The following is a 24355-nucleotide window of genomic DNA, read 5'->3' as shown; positions in this document are numbered from 1 at the left end:
GCTATTACTTCACCGCTGCTCCGACTGCGACTGCACTGCTGCCCCGGCTGATACTGCTCCACTGGACTCAACTCATGGGCAAGTTTCAAACATTGCCTGCTCATCATCTTCTATGCATGAACAAACTACGCCATTGTTGATTCTCGCCGGAGCTGACCCAGCCATCCTCTCACACATCTGAATTTGCTAATTCTGATTTCTGCTCCACGCTACGGCCCGAGTTTTCAACTTTCTCCACCAGGTGGCCTCCATCCAGCACTCCAACAACGCCACTAGATGGCAGCTGCCACCGGGGCATGCAGGAATGACAATTGGCATCTAGGAATAAAGCCACTTTAACTTTAACTTACGGAGTCTCTCGATGCTCCCTTCGTCATCATATCATCATATTTGATTTTATTCCTCGGGCAAGCTAAATTTTAAGAATTTTACTATCTACTGATCATCTGGGCGCCAGCCGCCTCTCCATTTACAGCTCTCTTCGACCACACCGATTCTACTACACCGACTCCACTACACCGATTCTACTACACCGACTCTACTACACCGACTCTACTACACCGACTCTTCTACTCCGACTCTACTTCACCGAATCGGGGCAGCCTCTGGCCATCCGTCTATCCGTCGACATGGAGAAAGCCTGTGGCAACAGTGCCTGCAGAAATACCTTCATCTGCCACAACGACAAGAAGAAGTTTTGCTCCAACCGCTGCTACCCTTCTGTCATTGCCCGTGCGGCTGCTAAACAGGCCAGCAGGAATGGTGCCCTGGCCGGGGTGGCTAACTGTGCCCCTTTGGTTACTGTTAGGACTACACCTGCTCACACTCCTGCGCCAACCTACTACGAGACGCCTGACGACACTTCTACTCGCAAGACAAGGGACGATTCATGGATCCCATCACCACACTCAGGCTGCTCTCCCCCCACGGCACGCTTAGGCAGGCCCCGCCGGGATCCTGCTCCCTCCACCGTCACTCAAACAGCATTCATTGCAGGCGTCAACGTTTCACTCCCGGCTCTTTCTCCCCCACAAGCTCGGCCCTTTTCGACACCGACCAGCCGATCTCCTGGACCACCTTCAATCGTTCAGCCTACACGCGTCTCCCATGGAGACCTAGACGATCAACATCTGGCACTTCCATCTCCACTCTTTCCGTCAGATACCACGCCTCCTCCGTTCTCCGACGCATCCAGTTCTTCTTTTGAGCCATCACTCGACGACCTGGACGGCGGGGTGCTTGAAGACGAAGATGCCTTATCTCCCGCCGACCTCTTTTACGAGCGCTGGGCCCCAACAATCCTGAACTGCTCCTCCAGGACTGAGCTGGACACGATTGCCTCTGATCTTGCTACTAACTGGCACGCTCTCACATTGAAGGAAGACACACCTAGCAGCGAGGCCATCCGTCCTCCACGCATCCCTCAGACGACCCCTCCTGGCTCCATTCCACACAGGCAGCAGTCCAGACAGCAGCAGCGGGTTCGCCGCAAAAACAATGCCAAGCGATGGGCGGCCGCCAGCAAACTTCAGGCTCTTTTCAAGAGATATCCCAAGCGAGCTGTCCGCAAAGTGCTGGGGGAAACTTCACAGAGCTACACTGGCTCGTCTGAAGCTGCAACTCTCTTCCTCAAGACCACCTATGAGCAGCCCCGACCTCCTCCAGATGACATCCTGGTAGCTAGAGCCGCGTACGACGAGTGCCTTTGGACACCTCCTTCGGATGATGATCTTTCCTTGCTCTCCTTACCACCTTCGAGACAGGAAATTGCCTACAAGCTCAAAAGGGCATCCAACACCTCTCCCGGGGCCGATAGAGTCGAATACAAAGATATTCAACGTCTTGACCCGTCTGGACGGCTGCTGGAGGTTCTGTACGCCGCGGTTTGGTTATACGGCATCCCGACTTGCTGGAAAACCGCCCGCACCATTCCGGTGTACAAGAAAGGCTCTCCGGACGACTACGCCAATTTCCGGCCCATCTCGCTCCTCTCCACCATCTACAAGCTTTTCTCCAGCTCCATCGCCACTCGCCTTACCACAGTGGCGTCCGACTGCGACTGGCTCTCACCGGAGCAAAAAGGCTTTCTTCCTGGGGTCCATGGGATCCAGGAACACACCATGCTTCTGGAGTCGGCCATTGAGGAGGCGAAATTGAAGAAGAGCAACCTCACCATCTGTTGGCTGGATCTTGCCAATGCCTTCGGTTCGCTCCCCCACGACTTTCTCCACCAGCTATTCGCGTCCCTCCCGATTCCGACTGTGCTGCGAGACCTCCTCTCCGACATCTACACCGACAGCATCTTCCAGTTTGTGGTTGGCCGAGAACTTATCACCGTTCATCCCACTTCTGGTGTCCGACAAGGTGATGGCCTCAGTTCCATTATCTTCAACCTGGCAGCTGAACCACTCATCCGTTGCGCTAAGGCCCCTTCCAACTCTGGCTTTCCCCTTTTTTGCTCCATGCTGAAAGCCACAGCCTACGCAGACGACGTCTCTCTCATCGGCACCACCCCGGAACAGCTCCAGCCCGTTCTCGACGCTATGCTTGTGGTGGCGGCCAAACTTGGACTCCGGTTCAACGTTGGGAAATGTTCCTTCCTAGCAATTTCAAAAGGAAAGGCAACACACTCCACACACCTCACCATACACGGCACGTCTCTACGGGGACTGGAGGAGGGCGAAACTGAGAGTTATCTTGGGGTCCCTCTCGGAACTCGTCTCACCTTCCGCCCCGTCTCCGATCTGCCTGACAAGCTAACCAAGCTAGCTGACTGTGATCTGGCGCCCTGGCAAAAATTGGAAGTGTTCAGAGCCCACCTACTTCCGTCTCTCTCTCATCACCTTGCCACAGGGCGGGTCCTTCGCGGCTTCCTGGGCGAGATGGACGCTCGCTGCTCTGAATTTCTTAGATTTGTCTCCAACGTCCCCCACACTGCTCATAACGGCTTCCTCTATTCTGATCGCAGGGCTGGCGGCTTAGGTGCCTCTCAACTGGCTAAAGATTCGGACATCTGGATCATCGCTCGTGCCGCTCAACTCCTCGATAGCAACGATCCGGTGGTCCGCCTCTCTGCCAGAGCCCAGCTCAGCCAAAACATCTCCAGGGAATTCAACGGCAAGCCGCCTGATCCGCTGCCCCTCTCTAACTACCTCTCTGGTTCGGTAGAAGGCGGACTCCACGACACCCGTTTCTACAGGTGTGGCTCCAATACCTGGTCCCGTGCCAGGAAATCGGCACGAAGACTTGAAGTTAGGATCGATGTATCCGGCGATGAATCGACCAAAGTGATCGCTGACGACGTCTCCTGCCTCTCGCTGAAAGCTGTAAGGGGCCTCCGCTCAGTCATCCGGAAACGCTGGACAATCTCCCTCACAAATGCCTTGCATCAGGGCAGGGTAGCAAGGGGGCTACTACTCGACACATCTAACGACATTGCCCGCCTCTCATCTCATCGGACCTGCCTCTCATTCAACGAGTGGAATCTCATCCACAAGAGCCACCTCGGCCTGCTTCCGCTCCTCGGGAATCCTGGTTGCTCTGCTCCCAACACCAAGTGCAGGAGATGCAAGGTTGATGCTGAGACTACCTCACACGTAACCAGCCACTGCCGCAGTAATCTTCCGGCCATTGGCCGCCGACACGACCTCGTGCTGGCGGAAATTGTGAAAACCATCACCAGGGCCGGCCATGCAGCGTCTGTCAACAGAGTCTTCCCTGGCTCAACCCTGAGGCCGGACATAGTCATCTCCTCGACTGACCCACCAACAATAATCGATCTCACCATCACCTTCGACGCTCCCGAGTCCCTTAACGCTGGCCATGCCAGAAAAATTGAGAAATACAGCTGCCTGGGGTTAACTCTGCCCTTCGTTATTGGCGCCTTGGGATCCTGGCTCCCCTCAAACAACGCAGTGGCCGTCGCCCTCAACATCCCCCCGGCTCCTTGGCGCCGCCTCCGGAGGAAGTGCCGTCTGATGGCCATCCAGGGATCTGTCTCCATTATTCATCGCCACATCCGCGGACATGGGGACGACCAGGAAGCCTTTACTCCGGCCCCTTAATGGATTTGTATGTAATTATATGGCATGTATGTATATGTATATTGCTTGAATTTGTTCTGTATCGTTGCATCGTAGTGTATTATATCTCGTTTTCATCGCTCTGTATATTATTTCCATTGTTCCATCTCTCGTCTACCTTCGCCTAGTCAATTGAAATTCCCCATCGCACATCTACAACTCTTTTATAATGATATGTCTTTGTCACGCCGTCGTGAAATACAGCTCTATGTCTCAGGAAAATTCTCGATTTTGGCCAAATTGTGGATTTCGTTTAAATCACACCTAATCGACCCCAAATTTTATGGAGATCACGAATATGTGGTTTAATTTGACGACAGCTCAATGGTTGAGGCGCTGTTGTTACTTCCGGTCTACTTCCGGAATTGTTTTTTAGACTAGTAAGTGAGCTTTGTTATGTTTACAGTTCCCAATATTGCAAGCTTGATTTTAAGCAATTTAAAGTGCGCCTTTGAAGTTTTGAGCAAAAAAACTATATCAATGAACTTATATGTATTGTGTGACTATTATGTTACTTTTATTGGCATGTGTATTAATAAGAATTGTTTTCTTTTTATTCAGGTAATGCAGAGGAGACGTCGAGAAGATGGATTTTCTCATCTTTAACAATCGTCACCGGTCTCCGTCGGATGTTACCCCTGCTTCTGCATGGTACGAACGAAACTCGGTCGAATCGCGACCGACACCGAGACTCGTCATCAACGTGGATCATCGTATTGTTGGTATTATTGCGTTTGTGTTAAGTGTTAGTTAACCCGTTGTCTGCCACGCCTTTGTTCTCCCCTGCACGGGCCGCGCTGTTCGGTCTCGTGGTTTAAAAGCCGCGGGGTCGGAGAGTCGCCAAGCCCAAAATTTGCCGCAAGGCAAGCCTGTTATAAGGCAATGCACCTTAGTCCCCCCCTTGTCAGCACAGACTTGTCAGCAATGGCAAGTCCCACTTGGTCATGGATCCTTCAGACGTGACGCGTAGAGTAGTAGAGTACAACCTACGAGTTGTATGGCGTGGCAGCCAACGGGTTAACTTAAGTGTATGTATGTATGTATGTGACTGTAAAATGTGGTGGAATTGTGGGTGGAGGTGGGACAATCTAACATTTTTTTTATTTTTTTGTTCATTGTTTCTTAATTTATACCAAGTTTTGTTAAGGAATTTTCTCAACTTTTAAGTCTTTCATTATACAAAGATCAGCCAATTGCCTTTTACTTATAAGATTTGCAAAAATCAACAGTTACAAGTTTCTTTCGTAACTTTCCCTTGAAACTTCACGTCAAACCACTAAAACAAATCCGTATGCAGAGCGATTAAGGCAGTAATCACTTCCAAAACATAACAGACAAATCACAAAATAGGATACTGGCCTTGAAGAAGTCCAACACCAATAGACACTTGCCGCAACGTCGACAGGCTTGAAGTTACTACCAAGTCTCACAAACAAATTACCGGCATTAGAAATTTTATTTTCTCAATCAAGATCAACAATTAATTCCCAATGACCAATGACCATGAAGACAACCGACATATCTAAATTAAATAAAATAAAATAGAAATAGAAATTTCGGCTCTAGCATTTAGGAATCTCCATGTAGTAAGTTGCAGAAGCGTTTCTGGCGTAATGTTCGGCTTCCTTAATGGTGTGGTAACTCAGCACAGAGTAAAACTTCGGAGCTTCGGCGTAGTAGGTGGTAGCAGCGTAAGAAGTGGTGTAATACTCAGTTGCCTTGGTGGTGTAGTACCTGGGAGAAGCGCAGGATGTAGTATAGAAAACTGGAGCCTCGGTTTAGCATTCCGGTTCAACGTAGTACGAATAAGCAGCTGCCTTGGTGGTGTAGTACTCCGCTCCCTTGGTGGTGTAGTACTCCGCTCCCTTGGTGGTGTAGTACTCCGCTCCCTTGGTGGTGTAGTACTCCGCTCCCTTGGTGGTGTAGTACTCCGCTCCCTTGGTGGTGTAGTACTCCGCTCCCTTGGTGGTGTAGTACTCCGCTCCCTTGGTGGTGTAGTACTCCGCTCCCTTGGTGGTGTAGTACTCCGCTCCCTTGGTGGTGTAGTACTCCGCTCCCTTGGTGGTGTAGTACTCCGCTCCCTTGGTGGTGTAGTACTCCGCTCCCTTGGTGGTGTAGTACTCCGCTCCCTTGGTGGTGTAGTACTCCGCTCCCTTGGTGGTGTAGTACTCCGCTCCCTTGGTGGTGTAGTACTCCGCTCCCTTGGTGGTGTAGTACTCCGCTCCCTTGGTGGTGTAGTACTCCGCTCCCTTGGTGGTGTAGTACTCCGCTCCCTTGGTGGTGTAGTACTCCGCTCCCTTGGTGGTGTAGTACTCCGCTCCCTTGGTGGTGTAGTACTCCGCTCCCTTGGTGGTGTAGTACTCCGCTCCCTTGGTGGTGTAGTACTCCGCTCCCTTGGTGGTGTAGTACTCCGCTCCCTTGGTGGTGTAGTACTCCGCTCCCTTGGTGGTGTAGTACTCCGCTCCCTTGGTGGTGTAGTACTCCGCTCCCTTGGTGGTGTAGTACTCCGCTCCCTTGGTGGTGTAGTACTCCGCTCCCTTGGTGGTGTAGTACTCCGCTCCCTTGGTGGTGTAGTACTCCGCTCCCTTGGTGGTGTAGTACTCCGCTCCCTTGGTGGTGTAGTACTCCGCTCCCTTGGTGGTGTAGTACTCCGCTCCCTTGGTGGTGTAGTACTCCGCTCCCTTGGTAGTGTAGTACTCCGCTCCCTTGGTGGTGTAGTACTCCGCTCCCTTGGTGGTTAAACCCGGGGCTGAGTTAAACTTTGAAGCTTCGGTGTAGAAGTTGCCTTGGGGGTGTAGTATCCGGTTGCTGCGTATGTTGTTGTATAGTAAGACGCCGGCGTTGCGGTTTGGTATCCGCCATACCCAGTAGACATCAGTACACCGGTGGTCAACCCAGCCATCAAGGATAATACAACCAACAGCAGCACGACGCCATAGTTAACTAGACGGTAAAAAATATGAACATAAATTTTCAATTTGAAATGTCATATTAACCAAGAGAAAAAAAAATAATAAAGTGATACAAAACTCTATGTAGAAACAATATTTACCGTTTGGTTGTAGTATAATACTCGGCGGCCTTAGTAAACAAGCTACTACTACAAGCTACTAAACAAGCTACTACTACAAGCTACTACCAAACTGAGGGAGCCTCAGTTTGGTAGTAGCTTGGAGCAGAGTAATACTTGGGTTCCTCGGTGTAGTAAACTGGAGCACTGTACGTTGAAGTGTAACATGTGGCCTCTTCGGTGTACAAGTTGGGGGCTTCGTCATAGTAGCGAGGTGTAGCGTAAGCTGTGCTGTAGCAAACTGGAGCCTTGGTGTAGTATTTCAGTTGAACGTAGTATGAAGGAGCAGGTGCTGTGTTGTAAGCCTGGGCTACGTAGTACTTCGCCGCCTCAGTTGTAGTGGCTCGGTGATGTAGTACTCAGACGCTTTGGTTATGTAACTCGGGGCAGCGTAATTTGAAGCGTAACTCTTGAGCCTTGGTGGTGTAGCACTTGGGGGCCTCGGTGTTGTAATCTTTCGCTTCTGTTGCTTGGTCTCCACCATGACCAGAAGACATCAGTAAACCCTTGGTCGACCCAACCTTCAACGATAAGACACCAAACAGCAGCACGGCGCCAGAATTAACTAAACAATATAAACAATTTGAACATTATCGAATATAAACTCATAACTACTAATATAAACTGAAAACAAGACAAAATTGATTCACGACTCGAAATAAAGATGAATTTTTACCCATGATTACGAACTGGTTGTACAATGAAGGCAGTTGGTGACAAATAGTGGGCTGCAGTTGTTGCCGTGATGGAGATACTCACTCGACTGATCCCTATCGACTTTTCTCTTGCCATTTATACAACTTTTTCTCACCCTTACCCCTCTCTTAAGCCTTACGGCTATTATACCTGCTCGATAATAAAGCAAACACTTTCTGTTCTCACTCAACCTTACACCACCGCATTGACAGATTTACGTAATGATCTCCGCGACCTTCAAGCGTGAAGGACATGCAAACTGGACGTTGCTGTTGCTGGGGATGGGTATACAACAAACAATATCAAATTAATACCAAATGGTTGTGGCTTAATACGAATGGAATCAGGATGTAGTACTCGGGCTCTTTAGTGATGCATCTCGCAGCAGCATAAATTGTAGTGTAATACTTTGAAGCCTCGATGGTGTAGTATTTCAGGACAACAACCAACAGCAGCACGACGACACAGTTTACTATACAATAAATTATTGGAACATAATTATGCAACAGACATTATTTTAAAAAAGGAGAGTTGATACACAATTCCATGTAGAAAACTGAAATTTACCGCTTTATACGATGAAGAAGGCAGTTGGTGACAATTTGTGCGCGGAAGTTGTTGTCGTGTCGGGAAAGCTTTTTCTCTCCTTTTATGCAACTTGTAATACTCTGAAGCCTTATTGGTGTAATATATTGGAGCCTTGGTGGTGTAAGCTGGAGCAGCATTGGTTGATGATGAGTATTAAGACAGTAATGTTGTGCTTTGATATCCACCATAAACAGGACCAGGAGACATCGGTACACAAGTGGTCGACCCAACCGTCAGCGATTCAACACCCAACAGCAGAACTACGCCATAGTTTACTAGACAATAAATAATTTGAACATTAATATTCAAAACCTACTGACTAAAAAACAATAGAAATTGATACTAAATAACAAGTAACAGAATATTTACTTATGATTGCGAACTGATGATACGATGAAGAATGCAGCTGGTGACCAATAGTGCGCTGAAGTTGTTACCGTGTCGGAGATACTCGTTCGACTGATCCTTATCAATTTTTCTCTCGCCTTTTATACGATTTTTCCTCACCCTTACCTCTCAACTCAAGCCTTGCGGCTATTTTACCTACTTGATAATGATGTTACACGTGTCGTCCTCACCCAACCTCTACACCACCGCATTGACAGTTTTACGTAATGATCTCCATGACCTTCGAAAGTGAAGGAAATGCAAACTAGCCTTTCCTTCTGTAGGTTGTCGTTGATGGGGATGGGTCTACAAAAACCAAAATCAAAATGAATATCAAATGGCTGAGCCTTGTGGCTATTGTACCTGCTTGATAATGATGAAACACGTACAGTTCTCACCCAACCTCTACGCCACCGCATTGACAGTTTTACGTAATGTTCTCCGCGACCTTCAAGCGTGAAGGACATGCAAACTGGCCGGCCCGTCTGCATGTTGAACTCTACAATGGTAATTGAAAAATAATTAATAAACACTGCATTGAAAATATACCAAAATTCAATTTTGAACATTTTAAGTAACGTTCGAGTGTACGACTCTTTCTCCATCATCAAACATCAACACAGTAAAGAGATTAAAGCAAACGACGGATAACATTTGTCTGAAAGTACGAATATCTTCTATTATTAGGTGTCACTTTACGCGCTACCACTCCTCAATTACTGCATAACAAATTAAATTTTACACTTACCCACTATCAATTTAATGGGTAATCTTGACGATGTTGGTAATAAACTTCACAAGTCATTGATAACATCTCTCTGCAATCCAGGTCTCAACCAAAGACCATGCAATCCTTGATGATCTGATAATAGTCAGGGACTTACTTTTAATCGGGCTCAAGGAACGACCAAGAGATCTTGGTGGTCTGCAAGTGCCGTGAAAGGTTGCATATAGTTCCTCTTGACTGCGAGTGCCCAGCGAACTCGTGTTGGGTAGTTACAGGGCGTAGTTAAGTCACTCTTCTGCATGGACAAAGGCCAGCATTGACTCAAGGATCTCCTTGCCAGGACCACATAATATGATAATAACCACACTGCGTTTTAGATTATTGACGTAGACGACCTACTCGCGATGTCAGGGATGCAACAAATAGTGCTGTAAGAAACCAGTTCACAAAACAGCTGTGAGAGATTAACCTGAATGGAGAATGGACATTTAGTAAGATACCAATAATTTTCAAACAACATTGCAGTGACACCAATTTGATATCTTAAATCAAGCAACAAAATCAAGCAACAAAACCAGAGGTTACTGCAGCCAACGATCTACAAATAACAAAGCCTCATTAACAGTGTTATTCTTTTACTCGGAAGGAGATTTTCATTCAGTCTGAAAAAATCTGAAATTAGAAATTTTCAAAAGTAATTGAAACACACATCACTTGATGAACTCTCTAAATTCTGTGTAAAGATAAGTTGAAGATGACCTCTAAGTAAACTGTAAATTCAAGAGGGAACCTGTACTACATATTGTTGTCATAAATTTGCTTGATGTGCCGGTAATGTTATCGTGTTGGGCTTACTGAGATGAGTGTAACAAGAAACTTACTTTCCACATGGATTTGTAGAGAGTCAAATTTGGGCGAAACAATAAATAGTTAAATACCTATTTTTTGCTATTCTTACCGATGTGATGTGGGCTGTTTCAAATGTATCCTTGACTTTCAACCTCGTGCAAGTGCAACGGGGACGGTATGCCCGTGAATAACACTGGGTATTTCGATTGGGAAAATAACAATTCTACAGTCTCGTTTAATAAAGGCACAGTTCAATATAATCTCAATATTTAAAAAATAAAAATAAACATTTAAATTATTAATCACACCTTGGCAGTTCGCACTTGGCGGCCTGCAGACCCTGCAGAACTTCCCTATTTGAAAAGCGGCGATGCCAATTTAGAAAGCTCGATGTTGATTAACAACAATAACAAATTTGATAAATATCGTGTTGTAACGTCTAACCTCTAACGTGTATGTTTACACTGTACACCTGTCACAAAACACACACCAGTAGCACAAAGGGAAAATTAGCATTTAGTGCAAATATTTTTAAAATAAAGTCCACCGAAGATTACCATGTATTTTCAACAAAATTTGCAAGTGATCTTTTACAAGTGATTAAATAAAACCATACCATAATGCCCTTGTAAACCATTCACCTGTGCCCGTGTAAAAAAAAAAAAAAAAAAAAACACATTAAAGTCAATCAGATATTGCTCTTAGGAATCACCAGGAAATGAAAAAGTAATCAACAAATCATTGAAATACAATTGATAAATAATATTAACGATTCGCTTTCTCTGCGTTTTTCTTTTATACTGATTTAACCAATTTAACAAGTCCCAAATCAGCTGCATCGTCCCCTTTTTGGTTCCGACTCCACCGACTTATTCCTTGGCATTTCTTTTTCTTCGATTAATTTTTCTTGCGGATTGACAGACTTTGCCCGTAACAAGTTGGTACGGGCAAAATCTGTCAATCCGCAAGAAAAATTAATCGAAGAAAAGGAATTGGTTTATACAAGGGCATTATGGTACTGTCGAACTCACGTGTGGCTCCAATTCCACCAGTTTTTTGCTTCGTTCTATATGCTGCTGTTGAACAACTGGTTTCACCATTTTAGCCCTTTTTTTGTATCCTCTCAGGTTTTGCGTGACTGGCTTTGGAACCAACTTGTTTGGTGGTTTTGCGGTGGTAGTACGCATCGAGGCGGGTTTATTCTGTTTTTGCTCCGACTTTTTGATCGTTTCCGTATTGACCGTCGTTTCTTTTTCAGTTGGTTTGGTGACGGAAACCTTTTCCGGTTTCGCGGACTTTTTCGCCGGAGGAACCGGCTTCTTGCTTTTCACTTCCGGTTTCGCTGGTTTTTTAGTCGGCACAGATGATTTCATCACTGATTTAATGGGCTTGACTTTTTGCTGAGCGACAATAAGAACCGTCTCATTCTTCTCTGCTGGCTTCTTATTTAGATCCAACTGATGCAGTGGCACATCTAATAAAGGTTTAGTTTGGTTTTCAATCGACTCTTTAACTGTTTTCACTAGCTCGAATGCTTCAATCGGGAAAACTGGCTTATTCTTCGTCTGATTTGTAGTGTTTTCGGGTTTCTTGGTTTGCTCCAAAGTGACCGTAATTGGTTGTGTCCAATTTTCTGCTGGCAGCATTTCTTCACTCAACGTTATCGGTGGTCCGATGGGTTTATTCTCGTTTTGCTCGGATCCATCAGTTGAATTGACTGGTACAACTTTCTTCGTCGTGGTCATCAACACTCTGATTGGCTTCTTAATCGCCGGCTCAACTGACAGCTCAGTCGAATTGTAGATCTTTGATGAACCAATTCAGAAAAAATGAGACATTTTTTTTTTTTTTAAATTGGTAAAAGTTTTTCAAGAAAATCTACCGGCAATGGGTTATTGAAGGGTAGAAATGTACTTTCGTCCGATTCAATAGAAATGGAATCGAGATCATTGTCGAATACTTCAATCCCTTCGGTTTCACCCTCGAGCAAGCTACGACCAATAGCAGGAGCACCTTAAAAATTATATCTTGATAACACATGATGGGATTAACATTTTAAATCTGATTTATTTACCAGGATATCCAGGAGCACCGGGTATACCTAATAATAGCCAATAAAACTTGCATTTTAGATAGAGTGAAAACCAAAAAGATGCCATCATTGATTCATTACCAGGAGAGCCACTAGCTCCCGCAGCCCCCGCAGAACCAGCCGATCCAGCAGCACCTAACATAAAAAGATGTTAGGAACCCCCTTTTTTTTTTTTTGAAATGTAGGACTCGTGGTGGTGGTTAAAAAAGAAGAAGATAATTCGAAAAAAAAAAAAAAAAATAACAAAAAAAAAAAAAAAACATACCGGCTGCGCCGGTCGGTCCAGGAGGTCCAGGAGGCCCTATGCAATTTGCAATAAACCAGATTGACAATTTACTCATTGTTCTAAACAACAGAAGAGGGCCAGTTCAGTTGTGATCATCTTCTTGCATAGAAGAGAGCACTACTCTAACTCTAACATTTACCTTGTGCACCTGCAGTTCCAGCAGCACCATTCGATCCAGGAGTTCCTGGCGGCCTATGGTTTAATTCAATTCGATTCCAATTAATTTACTTTTGTTGGGGACTAAAGACTGAATGATTAAGGCGATTACCCTGTTGGCCCAGCAGCGCCAACCGCCCCAGCTGCCCCAGCTGCGCCGGTTGGTCCAGCAGCCCCCGTCGTTCCGCTAGGTCCTATTGAGAAATATGAAAATAAATGAAAATAATATAATAATAAATAATAAAAATAAAATGAAATCAATTCCGTCTTCGGTTTAAAAAAAAAGGAGATTGGGTATACATACCGGTCGCTCCGGTCGCTCCAGCAGCACCATTTAAGCCATTTGAACCTGCAGGCTATTATTAAATATATCATGACCAATAAATATATTATATTGTCTGGCAATAAACAAATCAAGACGAAATTCAAACGAAGAAACTATATAGAAACAAGTACAAACCCCTGTAGCCCCAACCGAACCGGGAGGTCCAGTAGCTCCAATCGATCCAGGAGGTCCAGTAGCACCGGTAGAACCTTTTTAGCAGCCGCGCGTGGAAAAAAAAACACCAAAAAACCAACAAAAAAAACAAAACAAAAAACAAAAACAATTAATTGTTGGTCCTTAATAAACCATGTCATTAGGCGCCATATATCCATACCTGGTGGACCTGAAGATCCCGTAGCTCCCGCTGGCCTGTAATGGATCATTCAAATGATTCAATTCTTGTTAACTAATTCACCTTATCAGCATTTTTGGTGTATTACCCTGTGGGCCCAGCAGCTCCAGAAGTTCCAGCAGGACCTAGAAACGATACATTAAAAAAATAAAGAAAAATAAAGAAAACACAAAGAACTAGAATAAAAAAAGACCTTACCGGTAGCTCCGGTAGGACCAGGCGAGCCGGAAGGTCCCGACGGCCTAATCAAGTTTAAAGATAATTTAAAAGGATCAATTGACTGATAATTTTTTTTGTGTATGGTTCTCACCCAGTGGGACCAGTCGCGCCGGTAGTTCCCGACGGTCCCGTGGCACCAGTGGACCCTATTGAGAAAGGCGAAATATTTCGATTTGTCAAGTCAAAAAATAATGTCCCATATTCAAATCGACTGAAATTCAGAAGAAGCGCAACAAACCTGCCGCTCCAGCAGCCCCAGCAGCACCAGCAGCCCCAGCCACACCTAGTGAATGAAATTACATGTTAATCATCAATAATAACATTTAACAAAGTTATTGTGCTAATTTTTGAAGAGTGTTATCCATACCTGGTGTGCCAGGAGTTCCGGGAATTCCAGGAATTCCAACTCCGGTTGGGCCTGATAAAACATAAATTGGCGATTTATCATCAAGACTTATTAGACACCGCAGTTAAACGAATATTACTACCTGTTGGACCAGTAGGACCTGGTGGACCTATTTTAAAAAAGATACAAATAAAAAAGATGAATCAAGTTTAAATTTTAAGAATGAACCTAACACAGAAACCTGATCAAGAATAAACTCTTATTCTCTTGTCATCTTACTCGGAAGGTGGATTTCAACCTTCCGTCCGAATAAGATGAATAAAAAAGAATGAGAGATGTATTCTTACCAGGTAGTGCTGTGACGACATAATTGGCATATTGATAGTTCTGGGGCTGAAACATTACAGACGCAAGTAAAAGTAATAGAGAGAAGATAACTATCTTCTTCTTCTTCTTCTCTTTATCTTTAGTATTGTCGTAGTAGACTCTTTTTTCTTAAAAATGTTGAATGAACAATTTAATTTAGCCGTGATTCTGAATGCTGGAGTTGATATCAATTATACCTGGTGGCCCTGGGGCGTACTGCTGCTGATATGGATAAAACTGTGGCTGCAACAATCCCAAAAATCTCCCTCCAAGAAATCTCGCAATACTGGACAAGGGATCCGGATCCCTTGTTCTACTCGGCGGTTGACGTGTTTGTAATGCTTTTTCATCTTGTCCAGATCTGTGATCAACTGTAGAAAACACATTGAAATCAACAACAATTTTAGAATTGTTGACATCACGTAGACGTATACCACTGATTGATTCATCCTCGACAGGTGGCAGGTGGTCGTAGATAGTGGTGGTTGGTGGACCGGTTGCACCAATAGAATCCTGACCATGTAAACTATATAGACTTCCAGAGACACGCAGGTCATCTACACCATCACCTTTTTGCCGAACAGTACGTCTTCTTTGACGAAGATTTCCTCTCGGCCCATCAACAATTTCGGCAAGTAATTCCTGGAGGTTCAACAACACCGAGTTTTGGCGATTCAGTTCAGATGGCAGTTGTTGACGTCCGTACATTGAACGAAATATTGGTGGCGGGTTATTTGGAAAATTGGGAAAATAATTGATGGTGGGGGGATCAACATAATAAGGTCCGAATCCTTGAATAAAAATTAATTTAAAACATTATTTACGTTTGCTAAAATGCTAATATTGCCAAACATCATCACGAATAAAAAAATGTCTTACCTTGCAAATTACTTTGAGCTCTCATCTGATTACTCGTAAAATAGCCATGATCTAAAGGAGAGAATGATATTTGATTATCAATAGGATGATAGAACGGCGGAGAGAACCCTCCACTGCCTCTACCAGAGACAACAAAACAGCAAGTGCACAAAAACAGCAAAGAAGGCAACATGTTTCTTGTTGCTCCTTCCATATTGAAATGAAAATCTCTGCTCGATGTATCCATGTGCTTATACCTCTTTATATATGTATGCAGGCAATCCGTTTCCGGGTAGTTTTTCTCTCCGCGTCATGCGGTTTCTTCTTCCGTCTTGAACCGGTCTGGTGCTTATTTCATCCGCTTCTCTTATTTTAAAAAATGGTAATAAATATTAGTTTAGTTATTCTTGCCATCTCTCCACTTATTCGGTATGTGTCGCTTACCGTTCCGCTGCTTACCAATCAGAGACAGTTCCGCAAATAGAAATTCCCCGATAAAAAAGAATCTCACCAGATTGTCCGCTGCACAAGATCCTAAAAACGTTTCTGGTTTTTCACACCACAGATGGGAGGATCCGATTTCTTTCGTCTAGTTCATTTTACTTTTGGTTTCAGTTTCCACCATTATAAGTGGTCAGTTACTTGGGCTGCTGTTGGACGATGGATGACCGACCGCTTCGAATGGAAAGGAAAGTAATTGGATTTTCATATGCGGAATTTGTTTCTCCTGCAACAATTCTCGCACGAGGGTATAGCACCGAGCCTGTTCACGTATGCCGTATGGATATCGTCAGTCAAACACGTGTAGTAGTCTAGGTCGGTATTCCCCGCTGTGTGACGACTGGGCAAGATGATATGCTGTTTGGCCATGGGTGTAATTAGAAAAAAGAAAAAAAAAAAAAACAGTTAATGTTTCCAGAAAAAGGAGAAATCCCTCGAATAAATAATAGTCTAATACCTGATTTTCAAATTATAATTCTTCCCACGCGATACCCGACAATTTGAGGCCATAAATTCATTTCGTCGACGAACATTGAACCTGCGCCTCTCCGTTGGATTAACGTTACTGAAATATGTATACACTGCGGTACATGCAAACAAGTGAATATTTTCATTCTTGGCTTTTATTAAATCGAGTCAAATTCGAATCATAGCCACCATACATGTTTGCCAATTCAAAATTTAGGCCATTTTGATTTTGTCCACGTCGTTGTGATACATCAAATTTAGTAATATCAAATTGGGTAATAAGATTCAATTCGTGTTGATAAAAGTGATTTCTCGTGAAATCCAACCATTAAAAAAAAACTTAATTTTTCTTTTTACAAATCAAATTTGATGTAAAATTTGAATTATGTACATATTCAGTCTCAAGTTAGACTTTGATTGCATTTGTGATTTTGGTGCTGTGACGATCTCATGTTCAGCAACGAGTTGCGAAGGCGTCGCAGATTGACCGTCGTCAGCGGATGATTGGGCGAAAGGTGAAGAGCCTTGAGGTAAACTTGTTCGGCTTCGTCCAATTTTCCCTGGACGTGCAGCACGGCACCCAAGTTGAGTCTATGCGAAATATCCTACAATCAACAAAAATTAATTAAATTCACATGTTTACACAAATTCAAAAACGAGCTGACCATTGGAAAAAGGTTGACGGCTCTCCGGAAGTAGACTTCCGCTTCAACATTCCGGCTGGCGTCGTGCAAAGCGTGAGCGGCCGCTACAGTCCAGGCCACATTGTTGGGGTCCATCTCGGCGGCCTGGATGAGAACCTCTGCAGCTTCGTTGTGCCTCGAACGGGCAGATAAGAATTCACCCAACTGATAATAGACGAGAGGATTTTTCGGTGCTAGTTGACGTGCTTGCAGTAGCCAATTTTCAGCTTCCTTTTCGCGGGACGACTAAGATTGCGGAGCAAATTGAAATGTTGAAATTGTTAAACTAGAAAAAGCTGCTGGAACAATCGTTTTTACATTTTTAGATAATAAGTCGCCCAGCAGTATGGTGGCCGACACTTTGGCAGTTTGGTGGGCCCTGGAATCTCTGAGAAAATCGTCCTTCAACCGAGTGCAATCCAGCAAGGTCCTTTCTGCTTCTGCCCATCGTTTCAATTTGTAGAGAACTTTCGCCTTTTCAGAATAAGCCTCTATTAAAACGAACAAAACATTTAAAGATTGTTGCAGATTTCAACATTAACTATTCGAAACTTGCCAGCTAATTGCGGACGGAAATGGATGGCTTTATTGTAGGCCTGTAGAGACTCTTCATATCTGAATTGTTGCTGGAACAGGTTCCCCCTGTAAAAGAATAAAATTTAAAGTTGATTGTTTTAGCGATTATTATTCATCAAATCGACTCACAGATTGTGATGAACGTCGGCCATGTTGGCACGATAAGACAGAGCTCGTTTGAAATTCCATTCGGCTTCAGTCAACCGTCCGGATTGTTGAAAGACGACGCCCAAATTGCCGTGCGCTGTTTATAACATAGAAAATACAATTATGATCATTTGTACTACTAAATTAAAATTTAAAATAACAATTCCGGCGAATAATGCCTTCGTTAGTCTTGAGTGCAGTACGAGAGCTGACGCATCTTCAAATCAAACCGAGCATTCATTCGTATAAATTTACACACACACACACACTGGGCGTCCATTCTTTTTAGCTTTTTTCTTGTCTACTGGATACTAATGAATGCGGATGGGTGGGTTGAGGGGGGAACCTTGTGAGAAGGCGATTATGTCGGATATTATGTTAGAGCCCGGGTGTTGTGTGTGATGAACGACACCCACACTAATTGCCCATCCAATTTCACGGTCTTAATGATACCGAATGCGGGAGACTGGCGTTGTTTGTTATTGTGGTTTTTTCTTTTATGATTCCATGTTCCTATTATCCCATCTATTTGCTTTGATATTACATCAACTCAAACAACACCGCATTTAGGGAGCACATGTATAGTACCTTTAGGTGGATTGATTTCAATGCCGGAACGGTACAGGTGCTCCTCGTCGATCCAGTCGAAATTCCTTTTGATTGTTCGCCAACCCGACGTCAATAAAAGAATCAGGATCGAACCAAAAATCATCTGATGAAACTGCCGTTGTTTGATCAACATTTGCACTCCGAGTCCGACCAACAGGCAGAATCCGACCGACGGTAAATACAAGATCCGCTCGGCAACGACAAATCTAAGTTAAAAATGAAAGAATTAAAGGGAAGTTTAATAGATATGCACAATCTATCATATACCCAACGTAGGCGAAGAGATTCGTAGCCGGAAGAAACGGAATTGTAGTTGTGATGACGGCCAGAGCCAAGACGATCCCATATTTTTGGTGTCGAGTCGTCACAATTTTCCGGATGGCCACGGCTAAAACTGTGTAGAAAACGAGCGTCGCTAAATTGCGGATGTCTTTGAGTGAAGTGACGGGCTGGATGGCGTCCATGGACCAATCGAAACTGAGCCAACGCGGCCACAGGAGCAGACCAAAATGGAATACCTATAAACAATTAAATGTTAAGTCGAATTATCTTTTATAAAATCTCTGTAAGTTTTCTATTATTACCGGTAAATAGAGAAACGTTAGGGAACGGGTGGTCCATGACGGCGATGCAGCTGTTGGATTGTCCGCTCTAGCAAATTGTGGAGTGTGAAAACCAGACAGCCAAAAGCGGAACGTCACCAAGGCGATAGACCAAGCGGTTAAAACGGTCCAGTTAAATATTGTCCGTTTAATGCGAGAGCGGCTAAAGACAACGAGATCGTAAAGGAGACAGACGGGCGTCAACATGATTCCGTATTCTTTGCTGAGGAAGGCGGCCAAAATCAGAATTAAAGTGCCCGTCAAATTCCGTTTGGTGTAGGTGAAAAGGCCGGCCAGGAAGAAGAGAGTGCAGACCATATCGGCCCTTCCGACTAATCCGGCCACCGCTTCACAATGGACCGGATGGGCGGCAAAGAGCAAACCGCTGACGTAACTGCCGTAGGAATAGTCTCGGCGGAACAAAAACACTGAAACTCTTCCGGCTATTAAAGTGACGGCAGACGTAACGGCGCAATGAAGCATAACGTTGATCCAGTGGTGCCAATAGGCTCGATCCAGTCCAACCAGTTGAGCTGTCCACCGGAATGACAACGTTATCAACGGGCGATACGATCCGTGAGAGCCGGAAGCGTTCAGCCGAGTCCCCCAAAAATCGTGCGACATCAAATCCGCCAAAGGCGACTCTGTAGCGACATCCGCATTATCCAAAATAGCCCGTCTGCAAATTCATCGAAAATGAAATTAACAAAACTTTTAAATTTAAACAAATTAATTAAAAATTCAAATACTTGTCGTCGTAGACGAATCCGGCCTGCAGGGTGTTGTAGAAGAGAATAAAAGCCATTAGCGGACAAATGACGACGGCCAAGTCGGTCATCATGGGGCCGTTCACACCTGTGGCTGGCAACCACACGCTATGGGAAAAGGCCAGCAACTAACGGTTGTTTTCCTGTTGGGCAACGCTTATATTCCAGCATCGCCTTGATGTTGTCCGCACTCTCATCCTCGATACTGGAAGAAGAAGAAAAAGAATCACGAAAAGAAAATGAAGCGATTGGCCGGCGCATCACCGTCGACTGCGCGCGCAACTTTTCCTCCGTCTCTAATCAGAAACTATACGAATAAGGGCACTTATTCCTCTTTTTCCTTCTACGTAATCCTTCAATACGCCGTGTTCTTTTTTTTTCATTTCCCTACATTGCCATTATCTTTTGTGATGTGATGCACTCGTCTTCTTTTGCAAAGAAACGAGAAATCGATTGATTTCGTATAGACACACGAGTGGGGGATGAATATAAGCCCGGCTATTATGTTGTAGACAAGAGAGGCACAGATGAGGGGGTACTGGGGGATCCTTACAAAGAGCTAAACATCAAACACAAGCGACTCGACTTGACATTTTATGTTTCCCCCTATACTATACTTTTCGGACATAGTTTTTTGGAGACGATACTGTACGATGAATGCAAGCAACTGATTTTTAGATTTCGCTCCAATTTGTTCTATTCCAGACATATCTGATTCTTTAAAAAATGAGTATTTATTACTCATCAAAGTTCTATTCATCCAATCTTGATTTCAATTTGCTTGTTTGTGCAGAACGCAGTTATTTTACTTTTGAAAATTTCCGGAAATTTGTTTTTACTCTGCGATGTTTGATGTCCTTTAAAAAGAAATAAATTCACTTCCTTTCCATCAGTTGACGATTTCTTTTTTTTTTCTCCAATTTTTTCTCTAAATCTTATTAGCGTCGACATTTTCACCGCCGACGGCTGACCCTCACGTTCCACTGATGCGGGAAAAATTCTCTTTTTTTCCCCCCAGTCAGCGCGGATGTTTCCAACAACTTTTGATACAATTTGCTAGACTTAAAAATCGAATTCGATGCAAGTTATTGATTTCTCCATCGCAAAGAATAAGTCGAATCCTTTTGACGACACGTTCGTCAATAGCTGATCAAAAAGTCGACTATCACGAAAAAGAAGAAGAAAATCGACGCCATTTGTAAACAATTGAAGGAAAAAAAAGAAAACAAATTTTTACAAAAACTTTTTTCGCTCGTCTGTTAATCATCCGCCTCCATTTTTATCATGTCCCACTTAATGGCCGCCGTCCCCTTTGATAGCGCATATGCAGCACCGTAAAAACTCTTAAACATCCTTCATTCAATCTGCTTCCACCGGCTGCTAGCTCTTCTTTCAGATTTATTATCGTTTGCGGGCTGGACTGCGAGTCCCTTTCATTGCCTGTCAAGGTTTATTGTCTAATCATAAAAAGAAGAAGCGTCGTCGTCATACAATCTGGGCTCATCTTTTTATTGTGTATCGTTTTACCTCCTACTGGCTGAATGGATATCGACACGACCGGCGTGCGTCCATCATCAAAAACGTAAATGTAAAAGATAGAATCGCATTTCACATAGGGTGGATATAAAATAAAGGCTCGTTCTATTATTTACTTTAGTTGAGGCTATTATTACATCTGTTTAGATTTCAAAAAATTGTTTGTTCTATTTGTAGTTTTGTACATGGCAAATTGAGTCGACAAAGTGCCTAGCTCGTGCCGACGAGTTGTGCTCGATTGACTAATCAAAAGGTACGCCTCAGGCTGTGATGATGACGCTTGACGAGCACAGTGCCTTCAGGCACCGGCCGTTTCCCGTCGAGATCGAGGAGGTTTTGATTTCCTTTTTCCCAGATGAGTCGTCGTAGCTTCAGGGCGATACATCACGCCTATCTAGCCACTTTGCTCTGTTGTTGTTGTGAGCAAAATGGGTTTTTATATCCATCAATCGATCTCAACAGACCTTAGGAGGGATATATACTTTTATGTAACTGTTTAGACTTGATTGTCGTGGCAAAGTTTGAGCATTGTTTCGTGTTATTGTGTCGTGTTGATATTTTATTTTCGGATAGGACCGAACGAGTTCAATTCACTTTCATTCGCTGATGGACGGGAGGGAATCAAATGGATTAAATATCGATCGAATTTCAGTCATCCGTGTATAATCTAATTCCATTTACTCCTGACGTGAAAGGTTTGCCGTCCGGTCGTGTCCAGCCAGACATTCAATTGAATTAAGCTGATTTAGTCTAAATTATTTTTAACCAAAACCTTTTTAAAAACTGAAAATTCAATGAATGTCAATCGACCCGGCAGTGGGGGGGGGGGGGGGAAGCTGTTGTATGTGTACAAGTTATAAAATAAAGTCAAAGTGATTGAAAGTGGGGGAATTCGCTCCCGCCACCCGACGATAAAACGGAAGGAAGGAAGAAGGGGGAGTTGAATTTGGCCAGCATGCTAGCGCATATGCATTTGGGCAATCGGAACTTGGAATTTTCTGTTGATGGCCAATTGGGGGTACATTTGAAAATGAATTTCGACGCGAGATGGGCTAATAATCATCGCCTCCCTCCCTGTTGGATGTCACTAACATAGCTAGTCAACTTCTCTATAATGACATTTACAATTGAACTTTACATGTGATGGGGAGTTCTACTCTACCCGGAACTTGCCAATTTTCCTCGTTCAATGTCCCGCTATAACTTGTATTAAGTTTAAAGTGGTCAGCATTTTTCATGTACGACATTAAAACGACATATCTAGACAGCGGATCTACTGAAAGTATTATTCTCAATATGGTCACATGTCCTTGGGTGACATGGTAACAGGTAACATTCTGAGTAGACGACCTCTGTCGCGGCAGCTGCTATAATGATGGACGACTATTATCTTATACAATTTTCTTTGATACTGTTTGAAGACCTGATCCCAACGTCAATGTACAGCGAAAACAGTCTCCTTTGAATACATCAATTGTTTTGTCGTCATTTTATATCCGTCATTGTCGTCTAGATAATTAAAAGTTCTTACACTACAGCGTGCTATGAAATTTCTTAATTTAAAAGAACAATGGTGCAGCCTCTTACATAACATCATTGTCTAAAGGAAATACCCTGGTATAGACATTTAAAAAAGCTACGAGCTTACTATGTATGACTATGTAGATCTAGCTGGTATATAAAGGACGATAGAACTCTTGGTTAAGGTATCCACTAACAACTTGGCGCCCAGTCGACTAACAACAGAATACAACTCACTTCCTCAAAGGTATTTTAAGTCAACATGCTAGCTCATAATCCCATGAAATAAATGTAACACTAACTTGATTTGTTTCAGATGAAATTGGCGTTGATCCTGTCGGCTCTAGTAGTCATCTCTCACCAGCAATTTCAACACCGAACACGGCCGAGAGAACTGGTCTGGTTGTCGCACTACCCACACCGTGACGCACTTGATAATTATCATCCAACTCGTTTTTATAACGATTATCTTCCGTACCGTCCATCTGGTCGAATCGGGGATATCCATTACCAAGTAAGAATAAATCACTAGCCTGTTGAAATGAATAGTTAAACAAAACAGAATTATTCTCAATAAGAACGAGGATTTCGACCAAGAATTTACCCCAAATGTCGTCGAAGATGAGCCTATTGTCGAGGTTCCAGTCGATACCCATTCCAGATCCAAGGGCGTCCTCAGGTGGCCGTCGGTTGTTTACAAGAAGCAGAACGGCGGTCGATTTTTCTACAGCACAACCATCAACAATCCGTTCCTGAAAACGGCTACTTTTACCCTTTCATCGACAGTTACCACCGTTGCCTCTATCATACTGTGCGTTCCAGCCAACAACTTGGTAGCTGTTCCAGCACCAACTTGTGCTGGCCGCAGACGACGTGAAACCGATGATACCGATATCGCTCAATTTCCAATTTCTCCATCTGAAACCCTCAAGTAATTTTCACTTTGATATCATTGATCATTGTTCCGAAATAATTTAAAATTCAATTGCGACAAACCTTTTTTCAAAAGGTTAATTCCGACGACTCTTCCTTCGTTGGGTTCGACTCTGCCAAATAACCGGGAATCACGTCCGCTACCCATTAATGAGCTGCAAATAGACCATCAACGTGTTTACTCTTCCAAAGATGAAGGTCATTCTGCCGGAATGTTGGAAGATAACCAGAAAAACCTAAGGGAGAAAAGATTTTTCGGCGGCGGCATAGCGGCGTCGACAACTGTAACATCTTACTTGTTTGTTGCAGCTACACTCACCAGTACAGTCGTCCTCGATCCAACTGCAATGAATGTTGCTGTTTGCTTACCAGCCGGATATATTGTCTGTGCCTAAAAACTCAACAAATTGTCTACATAGTTTTACCTTTTAGATTTATAATTCGATCAGCTTCTTTGTTACCTTCTACGCGGGCCTGTAATTCAATTTTCCTTACTTTTTCCTTTCTAAATTAAATCATTTTTATTCTGTAATAACGCTGGGATTAGTGTGGACTGAAGGAAGAATACAATTAATTTCAATTCAAAACAATCAACTGAAAAAAAGAAGACATC

At 43.9% G+C, this 24355-nt stretch overlaps 4 protein-coding genes across 16 annotated transcripts; 2 read left to right on the top strand and 2 right to left on the bottom strand.

Annotated features, from left to right (window-relative positions):
* The first annotated feature begins 629 nt into the window (after nt 1-629).
* LOC124316018 lies at nt 630-4064 on the top strand. Its single transcript, XM_046781754.1, has one exon. The coding sequence runs from the start codon at nt 630-632 to the stop codon at nt 4062-4064; it is 3435 nt and encodes a 1144-aa protein (XP_046637710.1).
* Nucleotides 4065-5519: 1455 nt separating this feature from the next.
* On the bottom strand, nt 5520-9779 carry LOC124315638. Of its 10 annotated transcripts, XM_046781435.1 has the most exons (8): nt 9187-9231; nt 8980-9129; nt 8806-8921; nt 8542-8711; nt 8426-8511; nt 7829-7849; nt 7585-7717; nt 5520-5816 (listed from the first exon to the last, which is right to left on the bottom strand). In XM_046781435.1, exons 4-8 carry the CDS (start codon nt 8622-8624, stop codon nt 5645-5647), a joined length of 495 nt encoding a protein of 164 aa, XP_046637391.1. In that variant the 5' UTR covers nt 8625-8711; nt 8806-8921; nt 8980-9129; nt 9187-9231; the 3' UTR covers nt 5520-5644. The 10 variants fall into 10 exon arrangements, 4 of the variants coding, with proteins under 4 accessions (XP_046637391.1, XP_046637393.1, XP_046637392.1 ...); XR_006911516.1 differs by lacking the exons at nt 7829-7849; nt 8426-8511; nt 8542-8711; nt 9187-9231 and adding exons at nt 8163-8320; nt 9255-9322; nt 9572-9779; XR_006911512.1 differs by lacking the exons at nt 7585-7717; nt 7829-7849; nt 8426-8511; nt 8542-8711; nt 9187-9231 and adding exons at nt 6780-7025; nt 9255-9322; nt 9572-9773.
* Nucleotides 9780-12038: 2259 nt separating this feature from the next.
* Nucleotides 12039-23243, bottom strand: LOC124315172 (protein O-mannosyl-transferase TMTC2-like). 3 transcript variants are annotated; one of them, XM_046780652.1, is made up of 19 exons: nt 16358-16765; nt 15844-16257; nt 15421-15765; nt 14976-15332; nt 14739-14912; nt 14523-14669; nt 14318-14344; nt 14197-14247; nt 14068-14112; nt 13921-13975; nt 13809-13852; nt 13699-13735; nt 13593-13627; nt 13394-13467; nt 13238-13289; nt 13046-13127; nt 12757-12969; nt 12282-12626; nt 12039-12204 (listed from the first exon to the last, which is right to left on the bottom strand). In XM_046780652.1, the coding sequence occupies exons 3-17, from the start codon at nt 15644-15646 to the stop codon at nt 12906-12908; spliced, it is 1470 nt and encodes a 489-aa protein (XP_046636608.1). In that variant the 5' UTR covers nt 15647-15765; nt 15844-16257; nt 16358-16765; the 3' UTR covers nt 12039-12204; nt 12282-12626; nt 12757-12905. The 3 variants fall into 3 exon arrangements, with proteins under 3 accessions (XP_046636608.1, XP_046636606.1, XP_046636607.1); XM_046780650.1 differs by lacking the exons at nt 12039-12204; nt 12282-12626; nt 12757-12969; ... (11 more) ...; nt 14739-14912; nt 14976-15332 and adding exons at nt 17034-17297; nt 17370-17542; nt 17608-17693; ... (4 more) ...; nt 19735-19957; nt 23112-23243 and having other exon boundaries at nt 15700-15765; nt 16358-16973; XM_046780651.1 differs by lacking the exons at nt 12039-12204; nt 12282-12626; nt 12757-12969; ... (11 more) ...; nt 14739-14912; nt 14976-15332 and adding exons at nt 17034-17297; nt 17370-17542; nt 17608-17693; ... (4 more) ...; nt 19735-19957; nt 23112-23243 and having other exon boundaries at nt 15700-15765; nt 15859-16257; nt 16358-16973.
* LOC124315517 lies at nt 22937-24329 on the top strand. 2 transcript variants are annotated; one of them, XM_046781250.1, is made up of 4 exons: nt 22937-23056; nt 23126-23323; nt 23400-23740; nt 23819-24329. In XM_046781250.1, the coding sequence occupies exons 2-4, from the start codon at nt 23126-23128 to the stop codon at nt 24135-24137; spliced, it is 858 nt and encodes a 285-aa protein (XP_046637206.1). In that variant the 5' UTR covers nt 22937-23056; the 3' UTR covers nt 24138-24329. The 2 variants fall into 2 exon arrangements, with proteins under 2 accessions (XP_046637206.1, XP_046637205.1); XM_046781249.1 differs by having other exon boundaries at nt 22943-23056; nt 23388-23740.
* The last annotated feature ends 26 nt before the right edge of the window (nt 24330-24355 follow it).

The sequence above is a fragment of the Daphnia pulicaria genome, chromosome 11 (genome assembly GCF_021234035.1).
Source record: "Daphnia pulicaria isolate SC F1-1A chromosome 11, SC_F0-13Bv2, whole genome shotgun sequence".
NCBI lineage: Eukaryota > Metazoa > Arthropoda > Branchiopoda > Diplostraca > Daphniidae > Daphnia > Daphnia pulicaria.
This window is presented reverse-complemented; position numbering and strand designations above follow the sequence as displayed.

Coding starts and splice junctions, on each gene's coding strand:
- LOC124316018 (XM_046781754.1), top strand. CDS start 630: ATGGAGAAAGCCTGTGGCAACAGTGCCTGCAGAAATACCTTCATCTGC.
- LOC124315638 (XM_046781435.1), bottom strand. CDS start 8,624: ATGGTGGATATCAAAGCACAACATTACTGTCTTAATACTCATCATCAA. Junction 8,512..8,541: donor CTTACACCACCAAGGCTCCA/ATATATTACACC, acceptor GCTTCAGAGTAT/TACAAGTTGCATAAAAGGAG. Junction 5,817..7,584: donor TACAACACCGAGGCCCCCAA/GTGCTACACCAC, acceptor CGCTTCTCCCAG/GTACTACACCACCAAGGCAA.
- LOC124315517 (XM_046781249.1), top strand. CDS start 23,126: ATGAAATTGGCGTTGATCCTGTCGGCTCTAGTAGTCATCTCTCACCAG. Junction 23,324..23,387: donor TCGGGGATATCCATTACCAA/GTAAGAATAAAT, acceptor ATTCTCAATAAG/AACGAGGATTTCGACCAAGA. Junction 23,741..23,818: donor TCTCCATCTGAAACCCTCAA/GTAATTTTCACT, acceptor TTTTTTCAAAAG/GTTAATTCCGACGACTCTTC.
- LOC124315172 (XM_046780650.1), bottom strand. CDS start 19,826: ATGATGACCGACTTGGCCGTCGTCATTTGTCCGCTAATGGCTTTTATT. Junction 18,590..18,650: donor AATCTCTTCGCCTACGTTGG/GTATATGATAGA, acceptor TTTTTAACTTAG/ATTTGTCGTTGCCGAGCGGA. Junction 16,974..17,033: donor CCGTCAACCTTTTTCCAATG/GTCAGCTCGTTT, acceptor TGTTGATTGTAG/GATATTTCGCATAGACTCAA.